Below are 14895 nucleotides of genomic sequence, written 5' to 3'. Positions count from 1 at the left end.
CAGCTATTCATTTTTGGTGTAGGGATCACTAAGCTAATTTCAGAATTTAATTTTAAATAACTACCTTATTGATTCCCTCTAAAGAGTTCAAGACCTCAATCTGAAATACAATATGTTGTGCTGAAACTGAAAAACAAAACATGAAACATACAGTATAGCCTACTGTATCTCATTAAGCCCTGAAATGAATCTTCTTAGTCTTTCCCAGACTTCCTCTTCTGGATCCCCTTTGTAATCTGGCGGCAATGACTGGAACATATCTTGATTTGTATCATACATTCTTTGCTATGCAGCCAAACTTTTTGTATGGTTTATTATTCTCGGAAAATGGCTGTCTCTGGAGCAAGGTTTGAATTTCTACAGTACTGTACCTATCCAGTTATTACTTTAGTTAGTGTTTGTCCTCAACTTCTAAGTTTGGTTCATAGATACAGAAATATTAATTTGATCTTATTGGCTCTATTGGGATCTCTGCGGTTTCCTTGGACACAGAACACAATTTAACACTGTAGGGTCCATTGCAATGTCTATTGCTGTGCTGAGGGGTCTACGTGCTATGAGCACCCTGAGACTGTAGATTACTTGATTACTTGGAGGATAAGTCCCTACTGAATATAGAGTGATGCTTATACAGTATATGTCTATCAAGGAACTGAAAGCATAACAACTATTTAAAGGATAGGAAACCGAGAGTACTTTATACATACTGTAGGAGTGAATTCTCCAATTGGAGTGACAATTAGTAAGGTATGAACAAATATGAAGGTTATACATTTGTAATAAGTGCACAATACATAATATGTTAAATTTTCATATTTGACATGCATTACATTAAAATCAGTTTCGTAAACACATCATCACTTCCAGTGAAGACTTAATTTTATTAAATTTTATATACTGCAGATTTGTGATCAAATACTGAGTTCTTCATAATCAGTGTGTAACTTTAAACATTTTTTCCTCCTGAACAAATAGCATTAATTGCGTGAATAAAAGTGGAACATACTGCTCATATCCCGCTATCTAACGTTCACCTCCCACATTAATCCCCCTCGAGGCACACGTTTGAAATATTATGAGGAACGCTTTTAAGATAAAAATGGATTTAATAAGTAATCCACACGGGATTTTTTATTCACCACTTCTATAGGCGCATTAACTCAACATTAAACGAGTATTCTCGGATTCCCTTCCCACATAAATAGCATCTATTTTCTTATTTGACAACTCAGCTGCCTTAATAACTCAATGGTCTGAGCAAACCAATTCAAAAAGACCGCTTTTGGAAGTGTACGAATGCCCCGCGAACACTCCTTGCTCAGACTGGTGTTTCAAGTGGATTGGGGGACTTGGGTGCCGAAGAGTAGGCATTGAGAAAGATGACTCCCACACACTACGCCGACTAGTGAAAGATTGCTTCAAAATTGCATGGTGTTGCATCAACATACCCTAACACTAGTTTAAGTATAATTTGCTTACCGAATGACCCGTGCGCTCGTTCCACTACCGTCAGTAAAAAATAATCAGTCAGCGCGACCTTACCAGGTAATAACTACACTAAGTTCTTTTGCGTGAAGTTTAAAGTGTAAAATTTAAGCGCGTTATCTACTCAATAAGAAGCCGCAAAGGAACATTAGTATCATCTTAAATATTTAAGAAGAAACGAGTAATTGATTATCGACAATCCACCTGAAGTATTTCATTTGTTTATATTTATATATTTGTTCTCGATGCGATATACTGTATCTCCTAGCAAGCACTTTGTATAGGATTATTACAGCTTGAAAGTGATGCTCTGTAAGTGCTGAGGGCAAGTCGGGGCATGTACAATGAGCGCTTCGTGATGGAATATAGCAGAATTTTGGCTCCACGCTAGTGTTTTTGATTGGAGACAAGAAAGGGTTCTTTTTAAAAATTATGGAACAAATGAATGCAGGTACAGTACAGTACTGAGATTTGCTTTTCAAAGAAAACGAGTTGGCAATTATTGTGTTTGGCAGAAGGAAGGATCTGTTGGAATGATGACTCACTCCCTCTAGTCCCGAGTTCAAGTGAAATAAGCATTGTTGCGGTTTATCAGCTTTGAAGGTAAAAAAAAAAGTTATTATAATCCAATGCTGTTCGTTACAACTAACCAATTAAAGAATTATGGGAATCAATACTGTGTGTATATATTTAAGAAAAACTTTAATGCTAAGCAAGTTGGGTTTTTTTTCCACAATGCAGTGGGCGAGCACGTACAGTAGTGTAGTTGCGGTGCTGTTTATTGGGATGGAATTTTAAAAGATGCAGAGAGAAACTTTCATAATGGCAAAGGGAAAGGCGTAAAAACAGTAGAAACCATTTCTTATGTTTCGTATAAGCACACGTTTTGATGGAGTCATGATTTTGGTTTTGTTCTAGGAATGGGATATAACGTAGCAGATGATGTTAGTAGCGGACTATGGATACTGTATTTCTACTAATAATTTTTCATATTAATAAATAATAAAGTAATAAATAAATGACGTGGACTGTTTATACGGTGTTTAAGTGAACTACATTTGCAGCAACTTTCTGATGTAAAACAGTACTAATTTCTTTTTTGTCCTTGCAGATCTCTGACAAATTGTTTTTTTCTGTAGTATGACCTCATCTACTTCATGTATTATGGATTGCTCAGAAATGGAGTACTTTGACAATGGCAAATGTATTCTTTGCTTGAAATGTGGACCAGGAGAGGAGCTTTCTCAGGTGAGATAGGAAACCTTCATCCCTATTATAGTATTTTCATCTTTATGTTATCAATGCCAAGTGATCCCTTTATTATCATAATTATGGGATTTGTATATGCGCTGTATTTACGTATAAACATAAAATCACTATCAATATTTGCTGCATTTTAGTAAAAACTGTATAAAAAGAGTTAAAAACCTATATCCAAAACACAAGACAAAACAAAGATAAAACATAAGAAGGATAGTGGTACAATCAATACAGATACAAGGAGATCATGCCCACAGGTAAAATTAGAGCTCTCCAGTACAAACACAAATGAAAGAGTACAACTAGGATTTCAGATTACTGTATGATGGAACAATCTCATATGAAAAGAATTTTGCCAGCAAAAAAAGTTTTGTTTCAAGTCCATACAAGTACTATACACTTGGCAGATGTGCCCTCATTCTACACATTTGCTGTGAATAGTGAGTGTTTTGTCAAAGAAGCTTTACTTATGAACTAAAGCTACTTCTTTTGGTCAGAGGATATGTGCAGATTCCATTCTCTCTTCTACTGTGAATCTTTTGTTGATTAGGATAAAGATGAATAAAGTTTAGATTGTATCTAGCTAGATGAAAATGATGAAACTGCTGATTTTTCAGTACTTCTATGCAGCCAAATGGAAGAAATTAGATTTACCATAAGATAAGATTTAATCAATCTTTAATTATGTAGATCCTTATGAAAGAAAATTATAATATCAGATTGAATATGTCCAAACATTTCCTTGTGTAATGAGGAAATTATATAATGTATTTCTCATTATGTAACGAGAAATTCATATTTCTCTTGTTAATACCGGAGATTATTTCAAACTTAAATTTCTGTCCTTTCTGCTGTCCTCTATGCTCGCCTGGGATGATTAAAGAGAAAGATTTTCTGTTTTAAGTCTTTTTAGTTTTGCCCCAATGCTTAGTTTGTCTCTGGTTTAACATGTCAACAGGAGTGTGGCTTTGGAAGTGGAGGAGAAGCACACTGCTTAAAATGCAAGCCTAGGCATTATAAAGATGACTGGGGGCATCATGACTGCAAACCCTGTTTATCCTGTAAACTTCTGAATCGATACCAGAAGGCTAACTGCACGGCCGGCAGCAATGCAGTATGTGGGGATTGTTTACCTGGGTAAGTCAACATACTGTATGTATCATAGGTGTGTGTGATGTGTACATGCTTGTCTCCAGATAGAATTCTATCACTGTTTTTAGATATTTTCCTAGTTCATGTCACAATGCTCCTACCCCACCTCAGCAGCAGTGAAGTCAGCTAAACTGAGCAGCTGTTTATTGTCCTTAGGAGGGGGTAATAAGGGATCATGTCACTGGAACAGGTTTATCTTACATAAATTCTGCACAGAGATGGGAGTCCCGGCTGAATGCATATTTGGCTTGCTTAATCTGAGTTGAATTTCACATATACAGTAATGACTTTGGTGCAATTCTAATTGCTCACTTCTTCACCTGCACTACAGTGTATTGGGGTTTCTGGTGCAGAATAGATGTTGCCCAAATGGATTCTGAACTTCAGTGATGTGAATCCTCCCATTTGGGATGAAAACTCCTACAGAAGTGCAAGGGATTATTTTTATTAAAACAGTGTCATAAAAAACATTAAGATGTCTCTGTGATACTGAAGCAGGACTGTTTGCATGGGATAATATAAACTGCAGATGTTTGACATTGACAGGAGTAAAGCATTATACTTAACATAAGCCCTGTTGTCTACAGATGCAGACATTAATTTACCCATAAAGATACATGAAAGGTTGCAAACAACAGGAGGACATTCAGCCAATCCACAGTAGCTTGTTTGGCTAATTGATCAGAAGGTCTCATCCAGAAATTTCTTGAAAGAATCCCGGGTATACATTGAACATAATTGTTGGGTACTTTGTTCCAGAGGGCCATGTTTCCTTCCATGCAAAAGTGTTTTGTTGGTCTCAAGTTTCACCTGTATCCTCTGATTTGACTGATGAGCTCAGTTCATTTACCTAATTTCCTAATTTAAGGAAATGAAAGCCATTTTGCATATATGCTGTGACATAAGATCCAAAGAGCCAGATTAATAAATTTTACATTGAATTTTAAACTGCTTTCTTTTATTACTTTCAGATATTACAGGAAAATCCGTATTGATGGTTTGCATGATATGGAGTGCATGCCTTGTAGTCACTCATCCTCCAGTGATCCTCAGTGCTCTAGTAAGTTCTTGAATGACATGAGGCATGCTATAGAATAAGCAACAATACTTGACGGGCATTTTTAAAAGGAACATCATTTAAAATGTAAAAATAACTCTGAAAGGTTAATGTGGTTACCATATTGAAAATTGGAGTTAGTTAAGTGATGGTTTAAGGCAGAGCTTTTCAAAATAATAGAGCTTCTAAAACGTGACTGTCAAAATAATCAAATTCAGGATGAATAGAGTTTGTATGTTACACAAAGGAAGTTTTAAGAACATTAATATTTGTCAGCAGCGTTCCTAAATCCAGTTATTTTGAGGTTAATGCTCAAGCTAACATGTCTGATTCTGGTAAATTTGTTCTCACAAATATCCCAACTTTATAAAACCAGTAGTTTAGCAGAACCTTCTATACATTTCTGTTTTAAAGCTTGTCAATAAGGGAAAAAAAACACCTTTTGCACTCTCCCTAGGTCTGATATTAAAAATCATACTTAGTAAAGTGTAGTTATCCACACCAATTCCAACATGTTTCGGTATCAAAAAATGTCAAAGCTGATGTGTGGTATTAAGTCCCAAATTGAGCAGGTTACATTTCAAAGATCATCTTCAATTTTCTACAACAGCATCAAATTGTATTATTATTGCTTTGCAGGTAGCAGTGGAATTGGTGTAGTAAAAGTCTGGAGCTCTAAAACCCCACCTCAGGATGCTGCTATTGCTTCTGTCATTTGTGCCGCCTTTGTCACCATGGTGATTGCTTTGTCACTCCTGTGTTATGTGTACCGTCGACGTACCTTTATTAGGAACCTTGGTCAAGGTATTGTTTTTAAGCAATAGTATACTGTAAATGTTGAAGTTAAGTGAAGTATTATGAGATACAGTTTGTGTTACAAACATTTCATTAGCTCTCAATGAAAAGAATAGTGTTTTGTTAAAAAAAATCTTATCATATTATAGGATTTTAATACTGTAGGTGATCAGAGCTCAACAATTGTAAGGCTTCTTTTCCAACTAATTAAACCTTATTTTAGGGCCTTTATCTTTAAACTGGCTTACTTACAAAAAATATAATTTACAAATAAGAATAATTTATATTACATTGTAAATGCAGCAAAGCCCAGTGAATAACCAGCTTTTCTTATTTAATAAAATGTGTTCTAGAATATTTATGGATATCAAATATAATCATCTTACTATTTTGTTGAAAAATAAAATTCAGTTCAATTTAAAAAGAAGGAGTACAGACTAATATAGTTGCTTTTATAAAATGATGTTTTATTTTTTGGTTAAAAACTGATTTGAAATATACATTTATTATATCTTTAAAAATATTGCATTTTTCCCAAAAGGGTGTTTTGGATCCCAAAATATTGATCAGACTGAGGTGGGGTATTCTGCAACTACTGTTGAAAATACAATAACTCCAAGCCCAAAAACACAGGATAAAGAGAAGGCTGAAGGTCAGTGCCGTGAATAATCTTAGAAATTATAACTTGCAACAATGGAACAACAGTTTCTATTTATAATGACTCTCTTTATAATTGGAAATCATTGGAAATCAATAGTCTTTCCTTTTGGACACATTTGGACTAATGCACGTGTTCCTCTGCATTCTGCCCCCTTTATAATGCAACTACCAGTTATTGCTGATGTCAAATTCTATATAAACTGTGGTTTCTCTGGTACAGGGCACTGTACGTACTTAAGAATAACAACAATAACTGTAGAAAGAGTGAGCTGAATCTGTATTATCAAATTGTAATGTATCTCTTTGTAAAATTGCTTGTTCTACCAATTTTGATAGCCAGTGCTTATCAAGTTTTTCTCTACTGTTTCTAATCCATTTTCTAATTCTGCAGGTCGTTCTGACTCGTTGGCTACAGACGATTCTCCCGCTAGCTTGAGATCTTTTGTTCAGGCCCATACATTCCCAGGAACCGTGGTGAAACACCCCGCGCTGAAACCTCAGCATGTGAGCAGCTCGTCAGAAACCCAACCTTTGATGAGAGACTCAACCTGCAGCAACTGCTCTTCTGGATGCCAATCCCAAAGATCCTCGAGCTTCAGACATAGTGCTGAATACCCCTCAGAGTCTGCTTGTATTCAGCCAGTGGTTACAGCGGTGCCAGCTAACCAATACTGTGCATCAGACCAGCATGAAAGGCATCAGCATGCTCCAGTAGAATGTACAGAGTTAGATTTTAATAGCCCTGCTGGTTTGGAGAACAGTGGACTTGATGCTGAGATTATAGGACCAGCAGAAACTAGTATAAGGTGTATGGATAATGTGTCTGTGGAGCAAAATAATGTACTGTTTGCCAGTTGTACACAAAACATTGACAGCTGCGCGAAAGCTAATCAACAATCCTGCATCAACAACTGCAGTAATTTGGTAATTGCTTTTATTTCAATTTACGGAATACTCAGAAAAAAACTCAGAAAGGATTATTATACTGAGAGACATTAAAAATCTAACAACGACCCTTGGTTATAACACTCATTTGCTGTGTTTTTAGTGTCTCTCAGTATTATTCTAATTTTTGTTAATCTTTATTGTTATTTTGTAAATCTTACTTTTAAAATATAAATTGTATAATGTATATGTATAATGCTTGCTTTTGAATAACAATTCAAACAAAGGAAGGATAATGTTCACATTGACATGACATTTTTGAATTACTGAATATTCTATGATAGAACACAATTTTTTCCCTACAAAACCAGGAGAGAAAACTAAAATGTATTGATTCTATACATACAAAGGAGTAAAAAAACAACAAAAAAGGCAGTCTGGATTTAATGCAATATGTACAATATTAGAAGAATTTCTCAGAAAAAAATATTATTTAGCAAACACTTGAGCATAATTACTGTATGTCTTCCACATACAGTACTTGACATTATTGTAAGCCTTATCTTCCTTATGAAGAAATTTCACTGAATATTCCTTAAATTTAACTCGGCATTACAGATGCAGATGAACAGTAGTATTATTTATTAATTTTTGGTTCACTAACATAGTGTCCCTGATTTTTCCAATATTGTTTTTTTCCAGGATTCTGTTCAAAACATAGTAAAGAGGAGTTGTGATCTCATGCATGGTGAGTACAGTTTTCAATTAAATTAGATTGTAATGCTAACAGCATATCCTTAATCAATCTAGATTAATGAAGAATTAATCAAAGCTTATGACTCTCTTGTCCAACCAAGTTTCTTTTTAGAGATTAGGTGACTAATCTGTTTCTAATGGTACAGTTATTATTATGTATCTTAGAAAATATCTTACTGTCAAATATCCAAACTAAAAAACACTAAGCTTTCTGAGAATTTGGAACATTTCACAATAGTAAAAAGTTTTGCAACCAGATTTTAAAAGCGTGTATTTGCATTTTAAATATTTTTAAAAGTTCTAACGATGTATTGGTAGAAATTATTTATTCAAAAGAATAAATTACATATACCACTTACTGAACAAAATAATAATGAGACTGATTCAGATTAATCGACGACTTTCTAAAAATGCAATACCATTGGGTTTTTACATTATGATTAATATACTGATTAGGCATGTGCAAGAATTATGCTCTTTTTGCACTCACAAAACTGAATGTAAATACAATCAGTGGAAAATACTTATAAAGCATTCCTAACATTTCTGAAGTATACTTATTTACCACTGGGTTTGAAATCTTAACAGAACTTCATTCTTTTGTACTATGATAAGTAATCCAATAGTTAAGTAATTTTAACTATTAAACACCTTAATTTTCTATATGAATGGTTTAATGCTTTACTTCAGGGTACTCTACAAAAGCTGCCTGCTTCAGAAACTTTTTGAGCTAGTGTAGGAGGCTGGATTTAGAAAACCTGTTTCCCACTATGCACTGATGTGTCCCAAAACTATCCTTTATCTTGGCTAAGAAATATAGTTAAACCTACAATACTTTACTGTTTGGGAGGCTGCAGGGAAAAAAGAGACAATTCTGCCAGGAGAGCAAACAGCATACTTGGATACACATACTTTTTTCTCTAGCCTTATTAATGGCTGAGGAGAATGAGATATGCCTTTCCTTAAAGCAGAAACATTCACTGGATGCTAGTATAATAATTTGAGCCTCTTATTTTAAAGTGACTCCTTCTCCTGATTTAGAATCTGGTTCAAATTTGAAGTTTCTGATTGGAAATCCAGCTTCTTAGCTGTCAAGTCTGAAATATAACAGAAGTACTTAATGGCAGCTGATACAAATATGTAATAACAGTAATTTGTAGCCCTCATATTTTAAGATGAACTGTTTTTAATAAAAAAAACAATTTTGTTACTAGAACAAAAATGTCAGACTACTTTCCTTTTGGGAGCTTCGTTTTCATAGAAGACAATTTGAAGAGGGTACATCTAACGGTCTTTAAGGTCTGAATAACCACACATGAGCAAATTTTCAAGAACTTCTTTGTTGTGTTGCAAGACATCACAAGAGCATTTGCTGTGTGATTAATTTTTAGTGATAAAAATAAGTGGTAAAGTTTAACCACACTGACATTAAGATGTAGAGAGCTTTGTGTGTGAATATTTCATATGGAAGCTCGTAAACTTGAATATCCACCGTTGTCATCTTTAGGAGTCCGTTTGTGGAGTCTCCCGAAAGCTCTTGTTAAGTCTCTGTCTCTGAAGCTGGATCCATCATTCCCTGGAGTGAAAAATTATAGGCAAGTGGGCCTGGAGCTGGGAGTGCCAGAGGAAGTGATAAACAATATTGCGGGGTTTGAGAATGTATTTAACTACCTCTCCTCCTGCACTTTGAACACAGTCCCTGACCTTGTAAAAACTTTACATTACGTGCAGAGGTTTGATGCCCTATTTATGCTATGTGAATATGCAACTCAAAGCCAGTCTGGTGTCTGTTAGCTGTCAAAAACAAAAATGCAATCTCTGTGGTCCTGGTGAGCACAAATTAAGCCATTAAATGTGGGAATGTGGGAGAAAGGCATTACCATATAACTGGCAGGGAAATAAAATGCAGGTCGCTGATTTTTTAAATGTCTGTGAAGACACACTGCCAGGATTCAAATGTGTGTTTGACACTTATACATACTGTATATATAATTTTAATTGTCCATTGTTTTAATGTTTGCTTTGTTAAAAGCTAACACTACAGAGCTACAGTATTGGAAGATGTGGTGCTGGAGGGATGATAGTTTATATGTAGTACAATGTAAGAATTGTGTATTGTTTTTGTATACTTGTGCACAGTTTTTGTGCTGGTTGTACAGTATATCTTCACTGTATTTCTTTACAGCATTCCTCTGTGTTCAAGGAACAGATTTATTTTACAATCTGATAATCTGATGTCTCTTTATTCTGTTTCCAGAATAAAAAATAAAACAGAATTATGGCATGGTGATTAAATTTATCAAATAAAAGCTATTGTGGCATGACAGTTCCTAATCTAGTGGGAGTACTAAAACCTAATTACGTAATTCAGCATTAACTTTTTTGGTGGAAAGAAAAGTTGACAAGTAAAATTAAAATCTTTTAGAAGCTCTTTGTCAAAAATGAGTTACAGTACACATTCCAGAATATTTTAGAAGCTCTGGCACAAGAGTTAAATGATCAATGTGCATTATAACTACTTTGGTTCCTTATTTTCACGAAGATGTATTTATTTCTTCTACATTTAAATGGTGTTTTAGTTTGTTGTCAGAATTGTTCCCCCTTTCAAATTGAAATTGTGGTCTTGTTTACTTTGAAAAACCTGACCTGCAGCATAGAATAATCCAAAATGCAATTCTTTAAAATCCTAAACGAAAATCTTACAGTTAAAGGTAGTGTAAAGATCAGAGGCTAAAGAAAACGGCCTTAACTAAGTAAGGTTTGTGTAATACATGTTTAACTTGATATATTTCCCTTTTCTGTAGTTCTGGAGACCACAGTAAGATAGAAGAAGGTTTTGTGGCTTAAATATATTTGCTTGAAAAATGTTGTAATTGTGGGTGATCACATTTCAGAACATAAGCACAACTGAGTGCCACAGAGATACAGTTACCTAAGAATAACTTTTTTTGTCAAGCAAAAATATTGTTTCTTGAAATAGTAGAGCAGTGCAGAGAGACCTCTGTGCATTAGTGAAGAATGCTTTGTAAGCATTAAATTTATGTTGATGTTTAATGTTTCAGGTCATTCTGGAATTTGATGTGTCAGTATTATGAAATGGTCCTAAATATAATGTTGTGTTCAAATAGATTTACAGATCATTTCTTATCCCAACTGTAATACTGCCTGATACCTGTAAATTTTACATTTTAAAATTATTTTTTAATCGTTTGTTAGGTCATAAAATGTGTTTTCCTGGTGCTATTATAAAGATAATTATTCTTTTTATTTTTATTATATTAAAAGCTTATAAGCCTTTGTTAGGTTGTATGCTGCTTGATTTATTGCTGTCCCCACTTGTGTAATAGTCAGAACTGATAAACACAGTTCTGACAAACTTATAGCAAAATCCAATCAACTGAGATGATAATTGACAAAGCCCTAGAGATGCAGAGTCAGGAATTTGTCCTGCTTGCTCATGGCTCCAGGGTCCTAAGATTTATTGCAGCCTCAGGTATTTGTGTACAGTAGTTTTCTTTTTATCCTAGTGTTACTGTAGGTTTTTGTTGGTTATTTCAGTTTTCCTAAACCTCCCAAAAACAGACTTCTGTACATTTGATTAGCTATTCAAAATTGTACCTTTCTCAATGACCTTACAATGGACTGGAAAATGAGTTTCTGTTTTTATCCTATACTTCCAGTATAGACTTGACTTTCTGTGACCATCATCAGCATAAGTGCTTTTCTGCTAATACAGAAGTTAGGAGCTCAACTAATCTCACACTTCTTTTTTTTTTAACATACAGTACATATGCCTGCTCTGCTCTCCTTCTAGCACACATTTTCTAGCACAAGGTTTTCAGGTCTCGCTGGGAGACAAACATCGCACGTCAAGCACTTGGCATTGCTAGACCTTACCTTTTGTCACTCCTGCGTCTCTCCCACCTTGTCATATCATGACGCTTGCCAGCCTTTCTAGCTAGCTCTGTGATCTGACTGCCGTTCAGCTCATCCAAGACAAATGTTCTTGAACAAGCAGCTCAGAAGAAAACAGTTGGGATACTTGCATCTGCCACAATATTAACGAATATCTATAGTAGTTCCCCTGATGTAACTCTTCCATGTCTGCTTCCCTTTTTTCTCCTGCCCCTCTTTTTTTCTGAATCACTGCTCTTCTTCTCCCCTTCCTTTTCACTCTGTTTCTGAATTAGCTTCAGACCCACTGTACCTGTCTCTAGCCTAACTCCTCATTCCCCAGTCCTTTTTACTTGTCCCTGGAGGAGCTTGTCTGGTCATTGAAGCCCACTCTCCCCAATGGTACAAGTGCATGGTATCAGTGTGCTCTGGGTCAGGGCTTCTCCTTCACTGCCCTCACCATTCCTGATGTTGTACCCTCTCCCTTTAACCCCCTCCTCTGCTGATGTTCAAACATCAGTGACAGCCCTCTTTCACTTCAAGCCACCTACTCTTGGGTGCACTGGATTCCTGTTAGTTTTCAGGACCTTTGCTTTTTCTGGTATTTTTCTTCAGTTTCATCACTTTAAGAACATCACTTTAGCCGATGTGTTTTTTAGGGATTTCACACAGAATCCATCATCCGTCATCAGAAAATCATACCAAATAAGTGCAAGTAATAACTCACTACCAGTTAATATTCTGCTTTTGTTTCTGTGCAGATGACCTCAGGCTACTCTTTCCAGGTTGGCACAGTGTTTTCCACTACCCACCACAGAATTCCAGCCCAGCCTATCAATAGCTGAAGAATGTGCCTGAAGAAGTTTATTTGTCAGTGTTTTGAGGTTCCTTTAATCCTTTTTGGAAATTATAGCAGCCTTAACCTTGTGGCCAGGGTCTAGTAATGCTAATAATTTTAAGTACGCTATTTAGTTTCAATATGGCATCGTTTTAATTAGAATTTGACAAACTACTGAAAAGTATTAAGTATGCTACTTCTTTATGTTTGTCATAGTATCACATAAATTAGAATTTGGCTAAATTACTGAAATACTGTTAATCCATATCATACTAACTGTAGACTTCAAAGCTTTTTCCAACCTATGTTAAAAGGTTTTTTTCCACAAAAATAAAGATTTGTTTACACAGGAACTTAGAAGGATAGTTTCACTATGAAGAAAACTCAGATGAAAACATGTTTTAATAGTTTAACATGGCAAGTGTAAGTATTTTCTGTAAAAGTATTATAGCTCAGTTTCAAGAATGTTGGCTTTCATACCCTGATACTTCAATCATTTTCACCAGGAGCTGGTCCTCTGGATCTAGTTAAAGTCAAAGTAAAATCAAACTTCTACCCACATTCTTATCAAATAGCCCTTTAATGTAATCTGCACACATTGTGTATACTGGTACTGTATATGCTCATAAATGAGATCATGCAAACACCATAACAGCTTTCCAGGATTAAAATTTAACATAGAAGTATAAATACCATAGATACATAATTTAATAAACCTTATTTTGTATGTTTAAAACATTTGAAGCAGTTTTTCAGACAGAAATTGCCAGCATCAATGCCTGCAATTTCTTTTTATTCAAATATGCTTTTCAGGGTGTTTATTATTTGTTTAGTTTGCTTTTACTGTAACTTTAGAAATTCTGCTGTGATTTTTGTAATAATAATAATCGCTTACACTTATATAATGCTTTTCTAGACACTCCACTCAAAGCGCTTTACAGGTAATGGGGACTCCCCTCCAGCACCACCAATGTGCAGCACCCACCTGGATAATGCGACGGCAGCCATAGTGCGCCAGAACGCTCACCACACATCAGCTATCAGTGGGGAGGAGAGCAGAGTAATGTAGCCAATTCATAGATAGGGATTATTAGGAGGCCATGATTGGTAAGGGCCAATTGGAAATTTGGCCAGGACACCGGGGTTACACCCCTACTCTTTTTGAGATTTTTAATGACCACAGAGAGTCAGTACCTCAGTTTTACGTCTCATCCAAAGGACGGCGCCTGTTTACAGTATAGTGTCCCTGTCACTATACTGGGGCATTAGGACCCACATGGACCGCAGGGCGAGCTCCCCCTGCTGGCCCCACTAACACCTCTTCCAGCAGCAACCTTAGTTTTTCCCAGGAGGTCTGCCATCCAGGTACTGACCAGGCTCACACCTGCTTAGCTTCAGTGGGTTGCCAGTTGTGAGTTTCAGGGTGATATGGGTGATATGACAGAGGAAGTTCACCTCAATTTCTCATGACAGAGAGAATCCCATTCTTCTGAGTCTGTCATTATTTGAAGTGTTGAAAAACCTTAAGGTATGTGAAACTTTGTGCTGTGGCCGGATTAATGATTTCAAGTTAAAAGAGAAGGAAATAGCTAATATGGTCATCTTTAAAGTCTGGTAATTTAATATCCATTATCTATATTCTGCTGGCACAATCTAGAGAGCACCTTTACTAGATGCTAAAATTAATATTCTTATCAATCATGTTATGTTACTATTACTTTACAGACATTAAAACACTCTTGAGTCAATTTAATAATTCAGCTAATGTAACTTAGGTCAACATGTAATCTTCCATGAAATTACATCCAATGAGATAAGACAATTATGTTCTCAAGGTTATTTGTCATTTGTGAAACTCAAAAGACTTTGGTTTCAGCCTATTGTCACTTTAGAAATATTATTTTAAAGGATTTAGACTGATGCATAACAATTATTAATATTACTAATGGGAAGGTATGTCTATAGCTTGAGATAAGTGTTGATTAAATACTGCCAACAAATGCATTTGCACCTGCCAAAAATAATTAATACTCTTGAGGACCATTCAAAGAGGGAAAAAAATCTGCATATATTATAGAAATTAAAGGCTTACAGAAGAATAGGAAATGTAAAC

The 14895-nt window shown here is 35.4% G+C and overlaps 1 protein-coding gene across 5 annotated transcripts; it reads left to right on the top strand.

Annotated features, from left to right (window-relative positions):
• The first annotated feature begins 1341 nt into the window (after window positions 1-1341).
• eda2r (ectodysplasin A2 receptor) lies at window positions 1342-11352 on the top strand. Of its 5 annotated transcripts, none has more exons than XM_088596786.1 (10): window positions 1342-1545; window positions 2001-2088; window positions 2625-2733; window positions 3704-3882; window positions 4869-4957; window positions 5594-5758; window positions 6291-6401; window positions 6801-7333; window positions 7997-8042; window positions 9558-11352. In XM_088596786.1, the coding sequence occupies exons 3-10, from the start codon at window positions 2626-2628 to the stop codon at window positions 9842-9844; spliced, it is 1518 nt and encodes a 505-aa protein (XP_088452912.1). In that variant the 5' UTR covers window positions 1342-1545; window positions 2001-2088; window position 2625; the 3' UTR covers window positions 9845-11352. The 5 variants fall into 5 exon arrangements, with proteins under 5 accessions (XP_088452912.1, XP_088452909.1, XP_088452913.1 ...); XM_088596783.1 differs by having other exon boundaries at window positions 1343-1545; window positions 2597-2733; XM_088596787.1 differs by lacking the exon at window positions 1342-1545 and having other exon boundaries at window positions 1672-2088.
• Window positions 11353-14895: the final 3543 nt, after the last annotated feature.

Source organism: Lepisosteus platostomus, chromosome 10 (genome assembly GCF_059453375.1).
Source record: "Lepisosteus platostomus isolate fLepPlt1 chromosome 10, fLepPlt1.hap1, whole genome shotgun sequence".
NCBI classification, from domain to species: domain Eukaryota; kingdom Metazoa; phylum Chordata; class Actinopteri; order Semionotiformes; family Lepisosteidae; genus Lepisosteus; species Lepisosteus platostomus.
This window is presented reverse-complemented; position numbering and strand designations above follow the sequence as displayed.

What these genes read in the sequence shown, in the direction of transcription:
- eda2r (XM_088596786.1), top strand. Translation starts at nt 2,626, where the DNA reads ATGACCTCATCTACTTCATGTATTATGGATTGCTCAGAAATGGAGTAC. An exon ending in TGTGGGGATTGTTTACCTGG is followed by an intron (nt 3,883 to 4,868) that starts GTAAGTCAACAT and finishes TATTACTTTCAG; the next exon opens with ATATTACAGGAAAATCCGTA. An exon ending in CAGTGATCCTCAGTGCTCTA is followed by an intron (nt 4,958 to 5,593) that starts GTAAGTTCTTGA and finishes ATTGCTTTGCAG; the next exon opens with GTAGCAGTGGAATTGGTGTA.